The following is a 17,776-nucleotide window of genomic DNA, read 5'->3' as shown; positions in this document are numbered from 1 at the left end:
ACTGCACGCAGCCGTGCCGCTCGGAGCCAAGAGACGGATCACCCAGGATGAAAAGGCTTCAAGTTCACAGGGGTCTCCAGGAAGGATCATCTCGTGGATAACTTATGGGGGAAATGTTTCTGAAGTGTTTCGCTTGTCCCTTTGAATGATTTTCCACCAACCCCCTCCGGAGACGCTTGGAGGTACACAACTTGCCACCAACATGATTTGGGGTGTTTTGTTAAGCTGCCTTCTGACGGCGGCCGCCGGATGTCAGACACCGGAGCCACTGCCCTTCTTTCACGGGCATGTTTTTGAGAACTCGCCGACGGCTTCGAAAGTAAACGGACTGAGCATTCCGCTGAGGCGCATCAACGCGCAAAAATGGTGCCCGGTCTCCGGGTTGCACTTCAAACTGTACGGAGACGGCAGCGAGGACTTCCGCGCCTTCGCCCACCACAAGCGGGGAAACATACTGCTTAAAACTTCCAGGCGTTTAGACAGAGAGGCTCGCTCCCAGTACCGGCTGAGCGTCGGTCTGTGCTGCCAGACCTGCGCGTCGGAGTCTGTCGCCTTCGAGGTTGCGTCGGTGAAAGTGGATGTGTTGGACACCAACGACCACGAACCGACTTTTCGATGTGCGGACACCCTTCGAATAACTTTAGACGACACCACCGCTCTCCGTAGCGCGGTGTACAGGCTGGAGGCGGTTGACGCAGACGGCGGCAAGAACGCAGAGTTGACATACACCTCCGTCCCCAGAAATGGCAGTTTCTATGTCGTCCCGAAAACCGGCGAAGTTTTGCTGGTGGACTCTCTCCTGGGGCTCCCATCTAAAGTCACGTTCAGTGTTTTCGCCCGAGACCACGGCTGGCCCCCCCTGACCAGTAAAGGTGTGGAGGTGACTGTTGCTCCACAGCAGTGGGCGACGCGTGCCGCTGAGTTAGCGCGGTCGGGAAGGGCAGGGCGGTCGCCGAGGGCATTACTTGACCCCGGCGCCGTGCTCTCCCTCAACGTGTCCGAGGACGCCGGCATCGGCTCGGTCATAGCAGGCCCGAGTCGCGCCAGGTTTCAGTCCGCCGCCTACGAGTTGATTTACCCGGAGTCAGAGAGCTCCCCGGTCACCGTGGGGCGAGACAGCGGAGATATCACGATAATAAGGAGGCTGGATAGGGAGACCGAGCCCTTCGTGGAGCTCACTGTTAAGATTCAGGATAAACGAGGTGTGTAGAATATTCCTCTATTAACCCGCGCCTAAATTGGGTTACGCACCCCCCCTCCTTTCCCCGGGAATGATTTGCATTGTGGTGATCGCGCCCTCTTTTAATGGAATACTGCACATTATGTGCACATGCTAAAACTGTGCCACCATCTGGACACCTCACCCTTCATCAGTGGAGCCCCCCAACAGGCCTCACACATCCATCACATCCATACAGGGCGGTCCGTATAGCCGCAGCCCAAGCTCATTCCACAGGTGTCACTCCTTATCGTCCTTCCGTCCCCATACCTGAAATATATTCCCACTGATGAAACATCCAGTGGAGAGATTTTTCATGCGCTCTGGTATTTGTTCAATTTATTATGACATGAATGAGATATTTCAATTAATGAACATTGCAGGCTATTTTGAAGCAGGGATCACAAGAGTTTTTTAGTTTACGTTTACGGGTCTTTGTGAAGTGGTTGAATTATGTCCTTGATTGACATAGTTTGTGACTGTGAAGTTGTTTTCAGAGCTAATCCTTACAGAGTGGCAATCCACTGCGACCCTCTCTCTCTCATCTACTGGCATTACCCCTCTAATCCTCCTCTAATTCACTCTCTAGTCCCAGGGATTTGAAGTAGCACTGCCACAATCAGGCATCCTCTCAAATTCTTGGAGGAAAGGTGAAACCTGTCGTTTGTTAATGTTTTGTTTTTGGGCCTCCAAAAGTTCTATTTCAAGTTTAAAAACAAGAAAAAAAACCCCCAAGGAATCAAATGGATTTGCCTTGTAATTGAGCTACATGGTGTGCAGGAAACAGTGTGCATTGTTTTCATTTGAATTGCCTGCTTCTGTTACATTGCACAGCATGTTTCTAGATTGTAATTGCATGCCTGATTGGGGGACATTCTTGCAAAGGAGTGTCTGGAGGTTTTTCAGAGAGAGCAAAAATAGTCTGAATTCTTACACCTTTTTTTTTTTCACAGACGTGTAACAGAAATACAGATATTCAGCTACCTTCCTCCATTTTACCCCTCTTACCTGTGAAACTCTCCTCTCCTGATCAAAGGCATGCCATGTCCTTTATCCTAGAATCTTGACAGGAGTCTGGGAGGACAGGCCTTTCCTATGCTTGTCTCATTCCCAATCCTTTTTTTTTTATGTTTAGAGATTTAACCTAATCTCCCATGTGAATTTGCTTCCTACTGTTGTATGTGTGTTTGTTTGGGTTTTGCAATAAACTTGTGATCTGTCTCACAGATAAAAGAGCGATCTCGTAGACGCATTGAGAAAAAGACAGGATGAGTGAGATGCTTTGTATGTGTGCATCTGTCCTTGCAGGTGTTTGTTTGTATGCAAGTGTGAGACTGCATGGTCATATGAAAACTGACCCCAGGTACAATAACAACAGTTTTAATAAGGCCCCATGTGTTTCATCGCCTCCACTTATTTCACCACGGTGAACCCTCTTTAGCACAGACCTGTCCATGGTGCTGACGGTCACCTGCTGAATGTCAAACAGAAAGTATGGCCAGGCAGCGGTCTAACAGCAGTTCAAAGAATAGTCAAGTCAGCAGCATTCACTAACCTTAGAAATATTTACCACAGTATTCACATACACTCTAACACAATCCAGTGCAACAGCAAGTCCAAAACCAGTGCCAGAGTTGAAATAACACTTCTCAGAGATAGTGACAAAGGTATAGTACTAGTACCTTTGTAATAGTGAAGGTAGGTCCAATACAGAAGTACCAATATGGATGAAAGTCTAACCTCTGATTATCTTCTTCTACAACACTAATATTGCTGCTACCCATACTTACAGCATACATACACACAACTACTACTACTACGACTATTAGCATTATTACCATACAGCCATCTCTTGTAGCCTACATGTAAATGTGTACTTTAGTGCTTGGTTTTCTGCATAACTACTTAATCTTTGCTCTCCTGGATAATTCCAAGAATACACACGTTCATTAAAGTCTGTGTGTGAAAAAAGTACATGTGGCTATTAACTGGTGAAAGTAGATTTACTAAATGTGTAGTGAATGCACTCATTAACGGGTTAATGTGGGCATGAAATGCTAATCACACCGGTGCAAGTCTTTCTTATGTTAATAAGTTTGCTCAATTCTAATCACTGGTACAGTGATTAGAGTTGTTATTTGCGCTGTTCAAATGGAGATTAAAAAGTCTAGTTTGACACTTAGATATCTTAGATAAATTACTATGGCACATTGCGAATAAGGGGAGATGGAACAGCAGTCCTGGACTACTCTCAGTATGGGGTCAACTGCCTTTGTTGACATACTTACCTGAAATGTGCTTGCAACCCCCCCCCCCCCCCCGTATCAATTCCTGCTGATATGAGAGATCTGATGTAATTAGTAATCAATGTGATTGTTGCGATCAGTTAATGTAATCATGCTACAATTTCTCACACATAACTGCTCAATGTGAACAATTACATTGTTTGGCCAGATTCTGCTCATTCTTTACTCTTGCTCATTTCTGAGGTAATATTCTTATATTACATATTGCCATCGCGACGCTGTGATTAATTACGCCACTTACTTTTTAATTACACCCCTTTCTCTTTTTCAAAAGCAAAACAAACATTTTACGTAATTTTTTTGCTTCTAATTATACTTTACTCAAAACTTTATTTAACTTGATAAGAAAATTAGGTTGTGTAACTGAGTATATGCACAGTATGGAGCACTATTTTTCGATGGCTGTACTTACTCAGAGATCACAATAAGACATTTTTGGGGCGTTGGGATCTAATTAGGACTTTACTGAATGTACAGAGAGAGGATTTCAGGATCCCTGACTAGCTTTGACACTGTTCCTCCCACCCTGATGCATTAGATTTAGTACACAGTAGTATCACCTTGTTTGTCTAAGGAGACTGTTCTGGCTCAGGGCGCCCTGAAAGTATTCCTCCTTTTTCCTTGACTGGATCCCCTGCTAATGCTGGAGAAATATTTACCTCCTAAACTATATTCAGTACACCAAAAATCCCCAGAGAAAACAATGAAATGATATTTTTCCGACATAGCCTCTGTGTATCTTACCAGCAGTATAAGAAAAAAAAGGGGGAAAGAAATAGAAGTAGGCCATGACTCATGACTCACAGTAATGTGGTGGTGTTTTGAGGAGAGGGAGTGAGGGACCTCTACAGCTCTTCCTGTAAAGGATTTTTCGGGCCCATAGAGGACGTCAGTTTAGATTTGTATTGGTGGGGAATTTTTGCTTGTGGTTGTCCAACCCTAAGAATCCTTTTCTTTGCACCTGAGTACGAATCTGTTAATAGTATTTGATGGGTTAGGAGGAGTATTGAACAAGTGGTGCAGTCCTTTGTGAGTTAGAGTGGGGGCTATGGGAGTGGCTTCTTCCTCTCCTTTAGGTATATGCGGGTAGGGTGGCGTTGAGCCTGTGGTAATCACCTCTTCTCAACCTGTTTCATCAGGGAACCTTCTCCTGGACCCTCTCTCTCCATCTTCCTCCCTCTTCCTGACTCTGTCTCATATTCAGCATCTCGCCTCATGCTGTCTTTAATCCAATTTCCCCTTTTCTACCCCCCAACCCACCCCACCCCGCCACCACCACCACCACCATCCCTATATTTGCACATTCCCCTTGTGATGTGAAATGAATTGAGAAGAGACCCGATCTCATTTTTGTTTGTAATTTGTGACTGTGGGGGATGTTTGTTTAAGTAGAAAACAATTTCACAAAAAGCTGTCTGCATTTATTCGATGTAGTAAAAAGAAATGCCTGTGGTGATTATGCTTTATTTTCTGTGATTGTCAGCATGTGTGTGGTTTCATGTGCATATACAGGAGGGGTTTTTTTTTTCATCCACACATCTAATTGTGTAAATTTGTTTGTGTATCACTCTGTGCATGTGTTAAATTTCATGACTGTCCTTTCAATATCCAGATTTGTTTCTTCTGACGACACACTGTGAAGCTGTAACATGCCTGCAGCATTTGATTTCTGCTCTGTGGTCTCTGATATCAAATGGATGTGTCTATGCAACATCCCTGCAGTCCTCTCTTCTCTAAAGTCCTAGCATGTATCTGACGCAATGTAGGAGGGAAGGGGGAGGATGTGTCCCACAGTTTTTTAAAGATGGGATTAAGTACAGAGAACAAGAGCAGGGAGATGAAGAAAAGTGGCTCTCTTGTACATGTGGAAGAGATATTTAAAGTGGATACAAGACCCTACTATCCGGGGCACAGAAAGGTCAGGACAAGCTGTAATACTGGGGGCATGGTCACAGAGCATGGCTTTATAATCAAGAAGGCTAAGTGAGGCAAAGGTGAGAACCCGAAGAAGGAATGAGAGATTCAGGGAAGGATGGGGGCATAAAAAGATGGAGGGAGTTTGTCAAAGCATGCCAGTTTGAGAGATTTTTTTGTTCCTGTGTGCCTATAAGCTTTACTGAAGATAAGTAAAGGGCGGCCAGATCAGAGGCAGGGAGTTGTGTACTGCTGATGAGGGGTCAGCTTGGTGAAACATAATTGTCAGATGGTTAGAGGGCAGAAGTGAGAAACTATTGGGTCGGCGGGAGGGGAATGAGGTGTGCATGTACTCTAGCCTGTAGTGCAGAGAGGATGGCTACAGGGCACAACGGGGCGGGAAATAAATATAGTACTGTACAGCTGTGAAAAGGGCAGTGTGCGCTAGTTTTTGTCGGAAGATTGTTGGGGGGCAAATAGAGGGAAGATGAGAAGAAAAGTATGACCTGCCCTTTGAAATGAAGGGAGAAAGCAAAAGATAGAGAGATAGTAAGACAGAATGTTGTGTGTTATATGGCAGATAGGGATGTACGAATCTTACTTTTCTCTCTCAGTACTAATTCTGATACCTTATTCAGGGTATCTGTCGATCCTCCGAGTATTGATCCAATACCATTGCTCTGTAACTGACTGACAGGGATCAGTTTTATGTAACGTAACATGAGGCCAGGTATTTGCCAATAAGTCCTTCAAAGTTAAAATGAAATATGATGTTTGTAGCTGCCCTTAGAAGACACATAAAAGCATTTTCTGATCTGATGCCCCTATCAGCAGCATGGCATGATTTGCCCGTTCCTTCCTAAACCGTTACATATATCATTGTTGGAAAAATTACTTTGTTAGGTATGGGGAAATATATGTTTGTTTTTTTTTTTTTAAACACAACTTTTTTTTAAGGTTAAGAACTTCCTTCTCATGCTTAAAACAATTACTGTTTACTTACGGTTAGAAAAAACTGCCCTTGACTCTTTTTGGTGGGAAATGCAAAAAATGAAAAGCGGTTCTACGTGTCAAAGTCTGACATTCTGATGACTCGTTCATCCCACTAACCTCCTGACTTCACGGACTTTGTGGCTCCCTAACAATGTCACACTACTTCTGACTGACAAGAATCATAATCACTACAGCTGCTAGAGGTCTTTGTCACTTGAACCGTAAACATGTCGTTAGCGGGCACTTGCTGAAGCGACTGATGCTCCCATCTCATGAGATTGCTGTGGCACTAAAAACTGACGATAATGACATTGTAATGACAACGACAAAAACGGCATTTAATTTGAATCCGTCACGTGGCCAATGTCTGATCTGCTTAATAAGGTCAATATCATCCCTGATACAAGATCAGATCATTGCTTCCCTACTACCACTACAGCAAGAAGAGGGAGGAAGAGAAGATATTTTGTGTATGCTAATGTCAGAGCAGGATAAACTGACTTAAGCTGCTAGAAAACATACAGTCAAAGATGTGGAATGATTAGGTATGTATGTGTTGGTCATTCAGTTTACATGAGTAATTTACTGTATATCATTACAGCAGAAACCCAACAACTTAACCCACATAGTGTAAATTATGAAAGTTTGTTGTGTGAGGTGTATTGGGAAATGTGAGTGCTGCATATGGCGCAGTGCTGCAATGACAGTCATAGAGACAGGGAGTTTTTATCTGGCCAAAACTCTGCATTATTGATGCCCATTACTACAGAGATTGTCAACTCCAGACATTGCACAGAGGCAGGCGCTGTCAGGTAAATGTCTTGCTGACCTCCAACGACACAGGTTTCCAGAACCCCTCTATGAAGCCTGGTTTCTACCTGTGTGATAAATAGGCATCACTTGCACATTACACAAAGAGTTTATCACCAGCGGAGGTTTTGTTTTATTAAATCCAATCCATGATGCCTCCATGTTGGAATTTGAGGGTCATGTTGACATAATTTAATTTTCTACTTTTGTGTTTGCTTTGATTGCCTAAATTTGGAATGATCTGTAATGAAAACATTAACAGTTTATTTCACGGCCTAGTCCTCTCCACACCTGCCACTTCCCCCGTCCATCTAAAGCGTTTGTTTTGGCCCCACCTTTGCATGCTGGATAGCCTCTCGGTGGCATTTCCCCAGAGAAGGCTGAATTGATTTTGTGCTATTGATTAACCAGGAGCTGTTTTGCTCCCAGTCACAAGACATCACTTTAAACAACAATTTATGTGTCGCAGAATAGGCTGTGACAGACTGTTGGTGATAGTTTACAAACTCAGAAGGGTAGGTGTGTGATTGAGTCGAAGGGCTGATAGAACTGTCCTGAAGCACTCTAATGAATCAGCCTTTCAGACAAGCCCGCCTATAGGATAGAATGAACAAGGGAAAATTGGAGCTAGTGCTGGGATATGTCATGGGAATTCAATGCTTGCGCTTATTTATCTATTTGGTCTTGAATTTCTCAACCTTTTTGTACCCAAAGGTCCAATTAACTGAGCATAACAATGGTTGCAGCTCCGCTCTCTGGCCAAAGGAGACACTGATAAACACACAGGACACAGACAACTTTGAAAGCTTTGTTGGGTGAACTGCGAACAAGGAGATTTTTAATGTAGAAAAAAAGATCACATGGCCAGCCCAGTTGCCTAGTGAGATGTTTTGACATGCCATGAACTTTGCTTTGGAGTAAAGCGCACAAATTGCAGAAATTGCAGTAATTGTGCGGCACCAATTTCCACAGTGAAAGTGGGGCTTTTGACGAAAAGATGAAAATGAATGCCATGCAAAAAGAGATGAAGAATGAAGAAAAAGACTTTTGCTAAATTTTAGTCTGACTGGTGATCAAAAAGACTATGAAGAAGGCAAAGGAATTGTGGCTCAGATTTTAAAATGTGTTTGAAGATGATGTCCATCTCATGATTCACTTATTTAATCGATTCCAGGAAACAGAGAAATAGTGTACAACTCCATCACAGCCAGAGGATGGCTGATTACAGAAGTAGGTGTCTTTGATGCAGGGAAAATGTGGTGTCTCTCAGGGCTGATGAGCACCTAGGAAAGAGCGTGGGGCTACAATGGCTTTTAGATGGATATTTTAAGATGTGAGTTTGAGTGTGTTTGAGTGTAAGAGAGTGGGAGATATATAGAGAGATATGTAAACAGGATCTAAACACCACAAAGGAAAACATACAAAAGATCATTTTTGTTCCTGCTTGTTTTGTGATCTGGCTTGGACTGTTCATTGTATGCTTTTGTTATGTTCTTCCCATCTGTATTTGGACGTTTCTGTTATGTCTGTTCCAAACTTGGCTCATTTGCTTGTGCGTTTGCATGTGGAGTATGTGTGTTTTTTTTTTCTCTAAGTGTGTTCCAGCTACCAATGTGTGTCTGTGCTCCAGTGAATGTGTATGGGTTTCTTTCCATTTTCTCTCTGCCTCGACAGTGTAGGGCTTAATTCTGTGGACTAATCAGACCATATGGTCTCTACAGTCTTATGATGTGCTGAAAATGATGGGATAGAGATGCTGCTGTGTAGTTAGTAGTGCCAGCCTTGCTGCGGAAACACAGACACGCGCCACTGCCACACATTAAGGATCAGGACCTGGAACTGAGTGCACAGAGTTTGCTGCTACTATCATAACATCTTTTACTCTAACTGAAACAAAGGAAATGAAAGAAAAAAATGGAATGGAAAGTGAGAGTTAAAAATTTTCTTTGTGTATCCTATACAGCAAGAGCTACATGTCTGCTGTTTAGACTCTCTCCCCAATTTTGCGCGTCATTTTTCCACAAATTATCAAGTCCTAATTACTGCTGCCCTTTCTGCCCTGACACCACAGCTGTGATTTAATTGAGTAATTTCAATAATGAATTGTGTGAATATGCGTTAACTTGGTTTTGATGGATATCTCTCGCTGAGAAATGGCTATGTCTGTCAAATACTAAATTGAGTATCTGTCCCAAAATGTTGGATTAGGACCATGAATAATTGTATGCTCAAAGTTACAAATGAGTCATTCAGCTTGTCTTAATATTTGGATTGAGTGTGATATCACCATTTACAGTATTTACACTACATCCTACTGATGGAGCATTACTTTGTAGAAATACTAATTTGAGATCCTGTTCATCCAACGTGAATTTGTGAATATTATCACAGGCATTAAAGTTGATTAATATTGTTTGTTACATACAATTATATATTTCCACCGTTAACTTTGCTCTGATAGCAGATGCTGTGATAAATCATGATGAGTTGGGGGGGTTTAACACTTGGTTTCTCTTGCACACAGTGGGTGATAAACATTGATCTTGTTTAATCTTGCTGGCCTGCTGCTAATGACGGGAGATGATGGGCCACACAGGACAGACTGCTCACTGGATTAGATATCTAAATGAGGACTTTATCCTCATCCTCTCCTCCTCTTCCCCCATTACCAATAAGCCAGACCAAAGTCACATGCTGCGTTACAGTTTAATGCATGTGACTAGTGTAATGTGTAGCAAGTATTGAGTACGCGTGTGTTTATGTGCAATGTAGACAATGGACGAACCATGTCCATGTCTGTGTTGCCGGTGTGCATTCATGCGAGCGTGCTGCGTTTACATTGGAGGAACATTCTCAGAGCTCGGGTCCACACTCCCGCTGCTGCTCCAGACTAATCTGCTGTACTTCCATAGGGATACATTTGCAATGTTCAACTCATTACTGTACCATTGCACAATAACAGACAGTGATTGGGTGTTCCCTGAATGCCTCCGTCTCTGGTGTGCTAAACAAACACAGACCCAGGTTCTGGTTTCAGTGATAGATCATTGCTGTCTCACCCATACACTGTGTTCTATTTTCCCATTAAATCTGTGAGGCTCCCTCTGTTGCTTCTGCCTGGCCCTGGTCTTGCAGTGTGTACGTGTTTGTGTCTGTTGGTGTCACTGACTGTGCATGGGCTGTGTGTGACCATGTTTGTTTGCCTATATATGTTTTTCTATGGAAAGATATCGAAAGTCCTCCGTGGACAACTCCCATCAATCACCAACTCAGAAGGAAATAGAGAGAGGGATAGAGGATGGAAGAAAGATGGAGGTCACCACAGGAAGCAGCATCTGGAGAAAAGGAGAGGGCGAGACATAGGAAAAGTGGATGAATGGATGGCGCGGTCCATGCCGGCTCTGATTGAGCTGGGTAGTGTAGTTTATATCCTTTAGAGATAAGGCTGGGGAGCACTGCTCAGCAGCTTCCTCCCCCTGTAGCTTGAACTGAGCGTGATAATAAGAAAGCGTGAATGGGGCAAATTGAATTAATGTCGCGGCACACCATAAAAGCCCTAACTATAATGCATTTTAAAATCCTATAATGAGCAGAGAGCTAAAATAATTTCACACTCCAGTGAAGAAGATGGCACTCTAACAGATTTTGGGCCTGGCTGACACTGCCATGGCTTTTGTCATTTAATGTGACTCTAGGTGCTATGTCGAAATGATACTTACTCTTACTTCCTGGGGTACAGCAGCATGAGGCAAACTCAACGAACAAGCCATTCAAATTCCTGCAACACATACAGAGCTTAATCAGAGCAGGGAGCGGCTGCTTGCTTGCTGATGTCTCGCTTGGGTCAGTTTTACTGTCTCGGAGTAAAACAGAGTTGCAGAGAGGGCACATCTGCCATGAAAGTACTCCCTCATTACTCTCCATTAACAGCCCATTCAGTGATGGGGACAACGGTAGGAGTTGGAACCTATCCTGCTTGTGTCTGCACATACGTGCACGTTCAGACACATGCATATACAAACGGAGACAAAGCACAGATGTGTGCTTTTGTATGTACACATGCAGAAACACACAAGGCGTTTTTCACTGTTTCCCACCCTCACATGCTCTCAGCTCTCACATCCTCATCAGCAGGGTCATACCGTCGTAAAGCTGAAATTACCACTCCATCATCAAACCAGGGAGAGACAGAAAGATAGCTCTCTGACACACATTAACACTAAGAGACGGGTGCTGATAGAGACTGATGACTAAATGAAAGCCTCTGGTATAACAGTGCACCTTTTGGAAGAGAGCAACAGCATATCAGCCGCTATTTCCTCTTCTCTTCCCCTTTCTTCTCAACCCTCATGAACATCAAACCCATCCCTGCTCACCATCTCTTCAGGAATTTTTTTTTTCTGGAGCTGCTTTGGGTTTCATGGAGCTCCTCACACTTTCCACTTAATCCCAGGCAACTGAGCTGAGGGGTGCAAAGGAGCATCTCACTCATCTGCTTTCTATTGGAAACACATTAACAAATACACATCAGTACACAAACACATCAACACAAACAAAACATCACATCCATACCTCCACATACAATTTCACTTACGTGAAAGCCCAAAAAACACGCGTGAAAACACAAACAAGAAACAATTCAGTAAAGCTTCATAACTCTGACATTGCCAAACAAACAAATTTACACACATGATATGTACAAGTTGGGAAAACATATACACTGCAGGTTCTCTGCTGCAGGCAGAAAATGAAAGTCCAGAGTGAGGTGCAACGCAGGGCAGGGAGAGGCCAAACAACAATTTATATCTGTATACCTTAGATCCTCTTACCAAGACATTGCACTGGAATACTCCATCTTACAGTGTCATTTAGATTAATTCTCTTTGCCACCTGTCCAAATGACTAGTGTCTTCCGTGAACTGTGCAACAGGGTGTGCATATGTGCCGTTGCCCATCCATTTGTAGTGTAGTGGGTTGGTGGGTGGAAGGATGGGTGAGTGCACCATAGACTGCACTGTATGTGTGCATGAGTGCATATTATTGCTACACAAAGTGTCTGTTTGCATAGCAACATTGTTTTATACTTCACAGCCAGATCTAATTATGTATATCACAGATACTTGTGAATATACAATACTTGACTACAAATGTAGTGCTTATGCAAATGTAACCTAATACCTGTCTGTACAGTAATTTCTCCACAGTTTCATTTGAGAACAAGCAAGGAATCCTACACACTGTCAATAACCTGGACTCACTTTCATTTTAAAATTTCCACCTAGAAAGCTCCAATTGTTTATTTATGATCACCTATCAATCAAAAGCTTCAGGAAAACACAGGCAATTGTAGAACTGAGAAGAGAGTAACTGTAGCTGAATGCCATTATCAGCTAGTTGAGTTGCTATCCAATCAATTTTTAAGGCCTGAACATCTTGTTCTCACAAAACAAACGGGCTGCCTTAGGGAGCTTTTAATTCCCAATCTTCAGTAATCTTACAGAATATCTGTAGATAAAGCTTTGTTTAGACTATTTCAGAGTCTAGATAAGAGACCGAGGATGACCAAGCATTTTCAATCGGGACCTCAAAACTTTGAAGCCACTTTCTTTAAGAAAAACATAAAGCAACACTGTATCTTATTTTAAGAAAAAACGGAAATCCTAATCCTAATCCATCTTGCATTCAGCAGTCAACCTGTTACTGCCCACATAATGCTGTAGGACTAATATTGATTTGTTGGCAGCACTGGGTCCCCTTAGCTCTGATTGTGTATTTAGCATTTGCTCAAATGGTGAGTGGACTTTTAAGACTGTTTTTTATGTGTTGGTGGTACTCTGCTGGTTGGGTCTTTATGGAAAAGTGTATCCCCTTGGCTTTGCTGATTGGCTAGTTAACAGTTTTATTGTCCAACTTGAAACAGTTGAATCAACACTGCAACATTTTGGGAAAATTAGTATGCGTTGCTGCCTACATAGAGGCAGATAAGAATGTTGATATCAACATAATCTCTGTTAGTCTTGTACAGACATGCTGAAGGTCAGGAATATATTCAGCCTGATGTTAGGTTAGCGCTGTGGAAAATGTAAAACAATCTAGCCCAGACCACCACAGAGAGAAACAGTTAGCCTAGCTCTGTCATAAGTCAAGCAATTAATTTTTCAAAGGCTGTATATTGTTTATTTAAAAGTTGTAGAAATCAGCGGCGCACAGTGACTTTTACTGATGTGTCCATCTGGGTATGGACCAGACTAAAACATTTATTTTAATGACAGATATTAGAGAAAATCTCTCTCAATTTAGGGGCCTGTCCTGTCTTGTGATTTTGTGCTGCCTGTTTCCTGTGCTGAAAGTCTCGCTCCTGAATCTTGCTGCACTCTGTCTGGACATCTTCACCTTTCTGCACTCCTTCCTGACTGAAGAAGTATTAGGATTATTCCTTTGAACTGAAAGTAAATACATCAAATGTGCAGTGCAGGGGAAAAATATCTAAAAAAAAAAATCACTTCTATGGTAACCTTCAAAATATTTACCCTTAACTGACAATGACACACTCCAGTGAGGATGCAGAATCCTGTATTTTCCTGCCTCAATATGCCATCTTAAACTTCTCAAACTTACTACCCTATACCTTGATTAACAGAAAGGAATATATATCAATATGAAAACTAAAAAGCAGAACAGAATTAAGAGGCTTGGGTATTCTGTCACATGGTTAACAGTAAATATGCTCCACAGTACACCCTATCTCCTTGTAGTAATACATGTTCACCAAGGTGATTAGTAAGACAACTTTAAGAAGATTTGAGATGATAAATCACAGTTATTTACTTCCTACTGCTACCGCTTAAGCTTAGGATGAAAAGACTGTTGAAGTAATTTTCTAATGTGAAAGTACAGTTTCTGTGCATGCGTATAATAATACGTGCAGTATCATAACTGATGTCAGAATGGTGGAAGTTTAGTCAAGGGCAGCGTGACAAGCACACTTGTGGCTACTGCTAGTCACCTGTCAAAGTTCCCAGGATTATCTACAATGCGTATGTGCAAACAACAAACAAAAAATGCTGCTTCCCCTCTGCTTGACAAGCCCCAGCCTTTGTCAATGGGACACAGCCACGCCCACAAGAATAACAAAAATTACAGATGTAATGCCTGGTAGACAACCTAGCTTCCAAAGACAATAGCCTACTACGGGCACTAGAGGGTATTAAATTGATGTAAGGATAGATATCGCTTCCACTTTGGTATCGTCCTAATTGATGTCCATCTTCTATCTTTAGCTTTAATTCGTCAAGCACTTTTTTCCTTTCTTGTCCTGATGGCATGCAACTGGTAGAAATTTAAAAAATTTGTCTTTTTGGTTTAAAGAGCTGTTAACATATAGCATTCCTTCCCTACTGAAGTTGCCTTTCACAGTGTCATAAACCAAAAAAAAACTGAGGTCTGTCTTGGATATACTGGTGGCTAGCTAAAAAGATAGAATATGTTTCAGTGAGACAATGTTGGAACTGTTGAGGAAAGTTAATGTCCCAAATCATTCTGTGGATGCAGAGAGATTAAACTGCTATCACGTTTCTGCAGATAATATGAGAAACAAGCATCTTTCCCAAAATGTCAGTGATCCTTTTAGAAAGTATGGTCACATGGCAATACATTAGCCTATGGTGCTAAATATTAAAGTTACCATAATCAATATTTTACAATGTGAAAACAATGTGACAGTGTGAAAGGGATTGCTTGTAAAGATGAACCTACAGAGAATTATCACCCAAATTTGCAGCTCCGCTCACCTTTATGGTGCTTTGTAGTGGGTTTCAGATCATTGTTTAGATGTCCAGTGCCTAAATTTACTGATTTGGTTTACTGTCACCGCTCTCATTAAGTCATTTTTGGCCAAAAAAGCTCTAAAAACCCACTGTACACCACCTCCCTAACACCAAATGTCGGACAGGCACAGTTAGCAAATATCTGGTGGCCGCGGTGGAGCATTTAGCAGCTAAAGAGCCGGGTATTTCCCTCAGTTGGCAGAAACCAAAAACAGAGGTAAAAGGATATTGAATATTGGTCTTATGTTTGCCAGATGGCCAGAAACACTACTCTGTCTGAAAGCTAATGTTACTCCATAACTGCTGGATGTGTAAATAAGCAACTGTTTGCTAACAAGTTGGCCATATCAACGTAAAAGGTGATGTTATGTCAATGCTGTGTTCACGACTTAACACTACCCCCAAGTGGCCAAGAAAAATCAGTTATTGCATATTTAAGACAAGGCCTGTATACCTACGACCTAACGTGCAACTTGAGAGCTTGGCTCTACGTGCTACAAGTTTGACGTGATGCAATGTAGACAGGAGCCAAGAAAAAAAAGACTGAATAATGTTTTGAAAAGTTTTTCTTTTTTGTTTTACTCCCAGTGTAGCACTTTTCTCTACTCATAGCTACCATTAGCCATCTGAGCGGGTGAGTGGGTGGCATCACATGAAAAAATGTCAATACATACCCTTTATTGTTGATATTATTGAGTCCCAGGTTTCCACTCTTTATTTTTCCTTGTTTTTTCCTCAACAGTTTTGTGTTATTTTGCCATTAGGGGCATTTTGATCTTTTTTAAACTCACACATTGTGGAGGCCTACAACAATGCTCCTTTTTTACTTCTTTGCCAAGGAGACACATTTGTACTGTTTGTGCTGATGAGTCAACTGGGATAGTTTCACTCAGCATTAATCTGGGAGCCCTGGATGCCTGAAAAAACTCATATCACTTCACTGCTCTGTAACCTGACAAAAAGTAACAAAGTATATTTACTCATGTTATTCAATACCTCTACTCAACGTTATTCAGAGTAAATTTTTTTTTAAATTTTACTCCATTACTTTTACAGTGTTTGACTTTTATACTGTAGCTAGCAATCCAACAGTTTAATGTGCCACATTTAATAGAAAAAATTAAATGAAAAAATTAAGTGAATGAAAAAATTAACGTTACTTGACACTACAGCTCTCTTTTATACAGAGAGGATTGAAGCAGGGGAGTTATTTCAGACATAGTTTATATCTATTTTTGACCCCTTGTCTTTGGTTCTGACCTGTTCAACCAAAGGCTGATTTTTTTTCTCCTTGTTTTAGGTGGACAGTTGGTTTTTGTGGTATAAAGACTACATTTAGATTTAGGTTTACAAAACGCAGACATGTTCATCCAAGTTCCCTGTGCATACTAATGTTTTTTTTTTTTTTCACCTGAGTTGACCTCTTTGAATAGGAGTTTTACCACAGATATTCCTTAAGTATTTTGTGCATGGTTAGCACAGGTGGCCATCTTGGATTGAGGGTGTCAGCAGTCAAGTAATTTTGGGATACAAGATACTAACTACTGTTACAATTTTGTTATGGATCTACTGATACTGCCCCCAAGTGGTTTGGAGAACTCTATCATGATAAAGTAACCCAAACTTTAGTTAAATTAACTGTCCACATATGTGGACATAATTATTAGAGGCCGGAAGAGGTAAAGTGATCTAGTGATTACATTTAAAAATAAAGAGGAAAGATTGAAAAAAATTTACGTTACTGAGTTTTTTTCCTTCAGGCTGCTGACCACTGAATTACACAATTACAACATTATATGAAGTGGTGAAAAGATCTATACACCTATGGTACACCCAAACACTGTTTTCACTTTTTTATGCTTTACTTTCTTAACGCTTTTAATACTTTTTTTATTGCTGGTTAAACACTCATGCATCTGTAATTATAATCTAATAATGTTAATTGACAGTGGTTATTCAAATGAAAGCAAAAGAGACGACTGTTTGTTATGTAATGGTCTGTTTTGACATTGAGGTATTGCCACTTTTATTTAAGTAAAATATTTAATATTTACTTCTTCCAACACAAACTAAAGCAAGCAATAATAGTAATGTATCTACAGCTCTTATTATATAAATATCTTACATCTTCTCCTAATACTAACAATTCATAATAGTTTAATTTAATTAGATGGTCTTGAAAGTATTTTTCATTAGTGTAAAACAATAGTCAACATAGAATTCTATAGGGTATTGTTCATATTACTTGTGTAAACTCGATTTATCAGCATCCAAGTTCAGAAAGACCTTTATAATTGGCCTCCATTGCTGGCAGGCTTTTTCCTTCTATCTGTACATTCATCCACATATTCTGACTAGAGTCAGAAAAAATTCAACATATGCTCTGTCAATCAACACTCTTGACATTTCCTCATTAACACAAATATATATAGAAAGTGGCATAGCAGGATGGTGCAATAACCGCTGACACATATATGCGGAATTTTGTAATGCGGTGCCCAATGTCAAGGGCGCTTAAGAAAATATTCTCAGAAATATGAATCAGTCAAATATAAAATTAATTTAAAAAAATGTCTCTTTCTCTTAAATAAGTATAAATGAAAACTGAGCCTGCGATATGGAAGAGGCTGTTAAATGTGAGATCAATCATTTCTCTTTACTGCAGCATACTGTGGTCAAGGTAAATGTAGTATGAGGTGCAGCAAAAG

The 17,776-nt window shown here is 41.3% G+C and overlaps 1 protein-coding gene across 1 annotated transcript in view; it reads left to right on the top strand.

Annotated features, from left to right (window-relative positions):
• Positions 1–202: 202 nt before the first annotated feature.
• Positions 203–17,776, top strand: part of LOC120792724 (neural-cadherin-like) — an 82,171-nt gene continuing 64,597 nt past the window's right edge. Inside the window, exon 1 of the mRNA XM_040132013.1 lies at positions 203–1,202. Within this exon, the coding sequence (XP_039987947.1) occupies positions 203–1,202 (1,000 nt within the window). The remainder of the gene's footprint in view (positions 1,203–17,776) is intronic.

The sequence above is a fragment of the Xiphias gladius genome, chromosome 8, assembly GCF_016859285.1.
Source record: "Xiphias gladius isolate SHS-SW01 ecotype Sanya breed wild chromosome 8, ASM1685928v1, whole genome shotgun sequence".
Taxonomy (NCBI): Eukaryota; Metazoa; Chordata; class Actinopteri; order Istiophoriformes; family Xiphiidae; genus Xiphias; species Xiphias gladius.
Note: the sequence above shows the minus strand (reverse complement) of the source record. Positions and strands in the feature narration are given on the sequence as shown.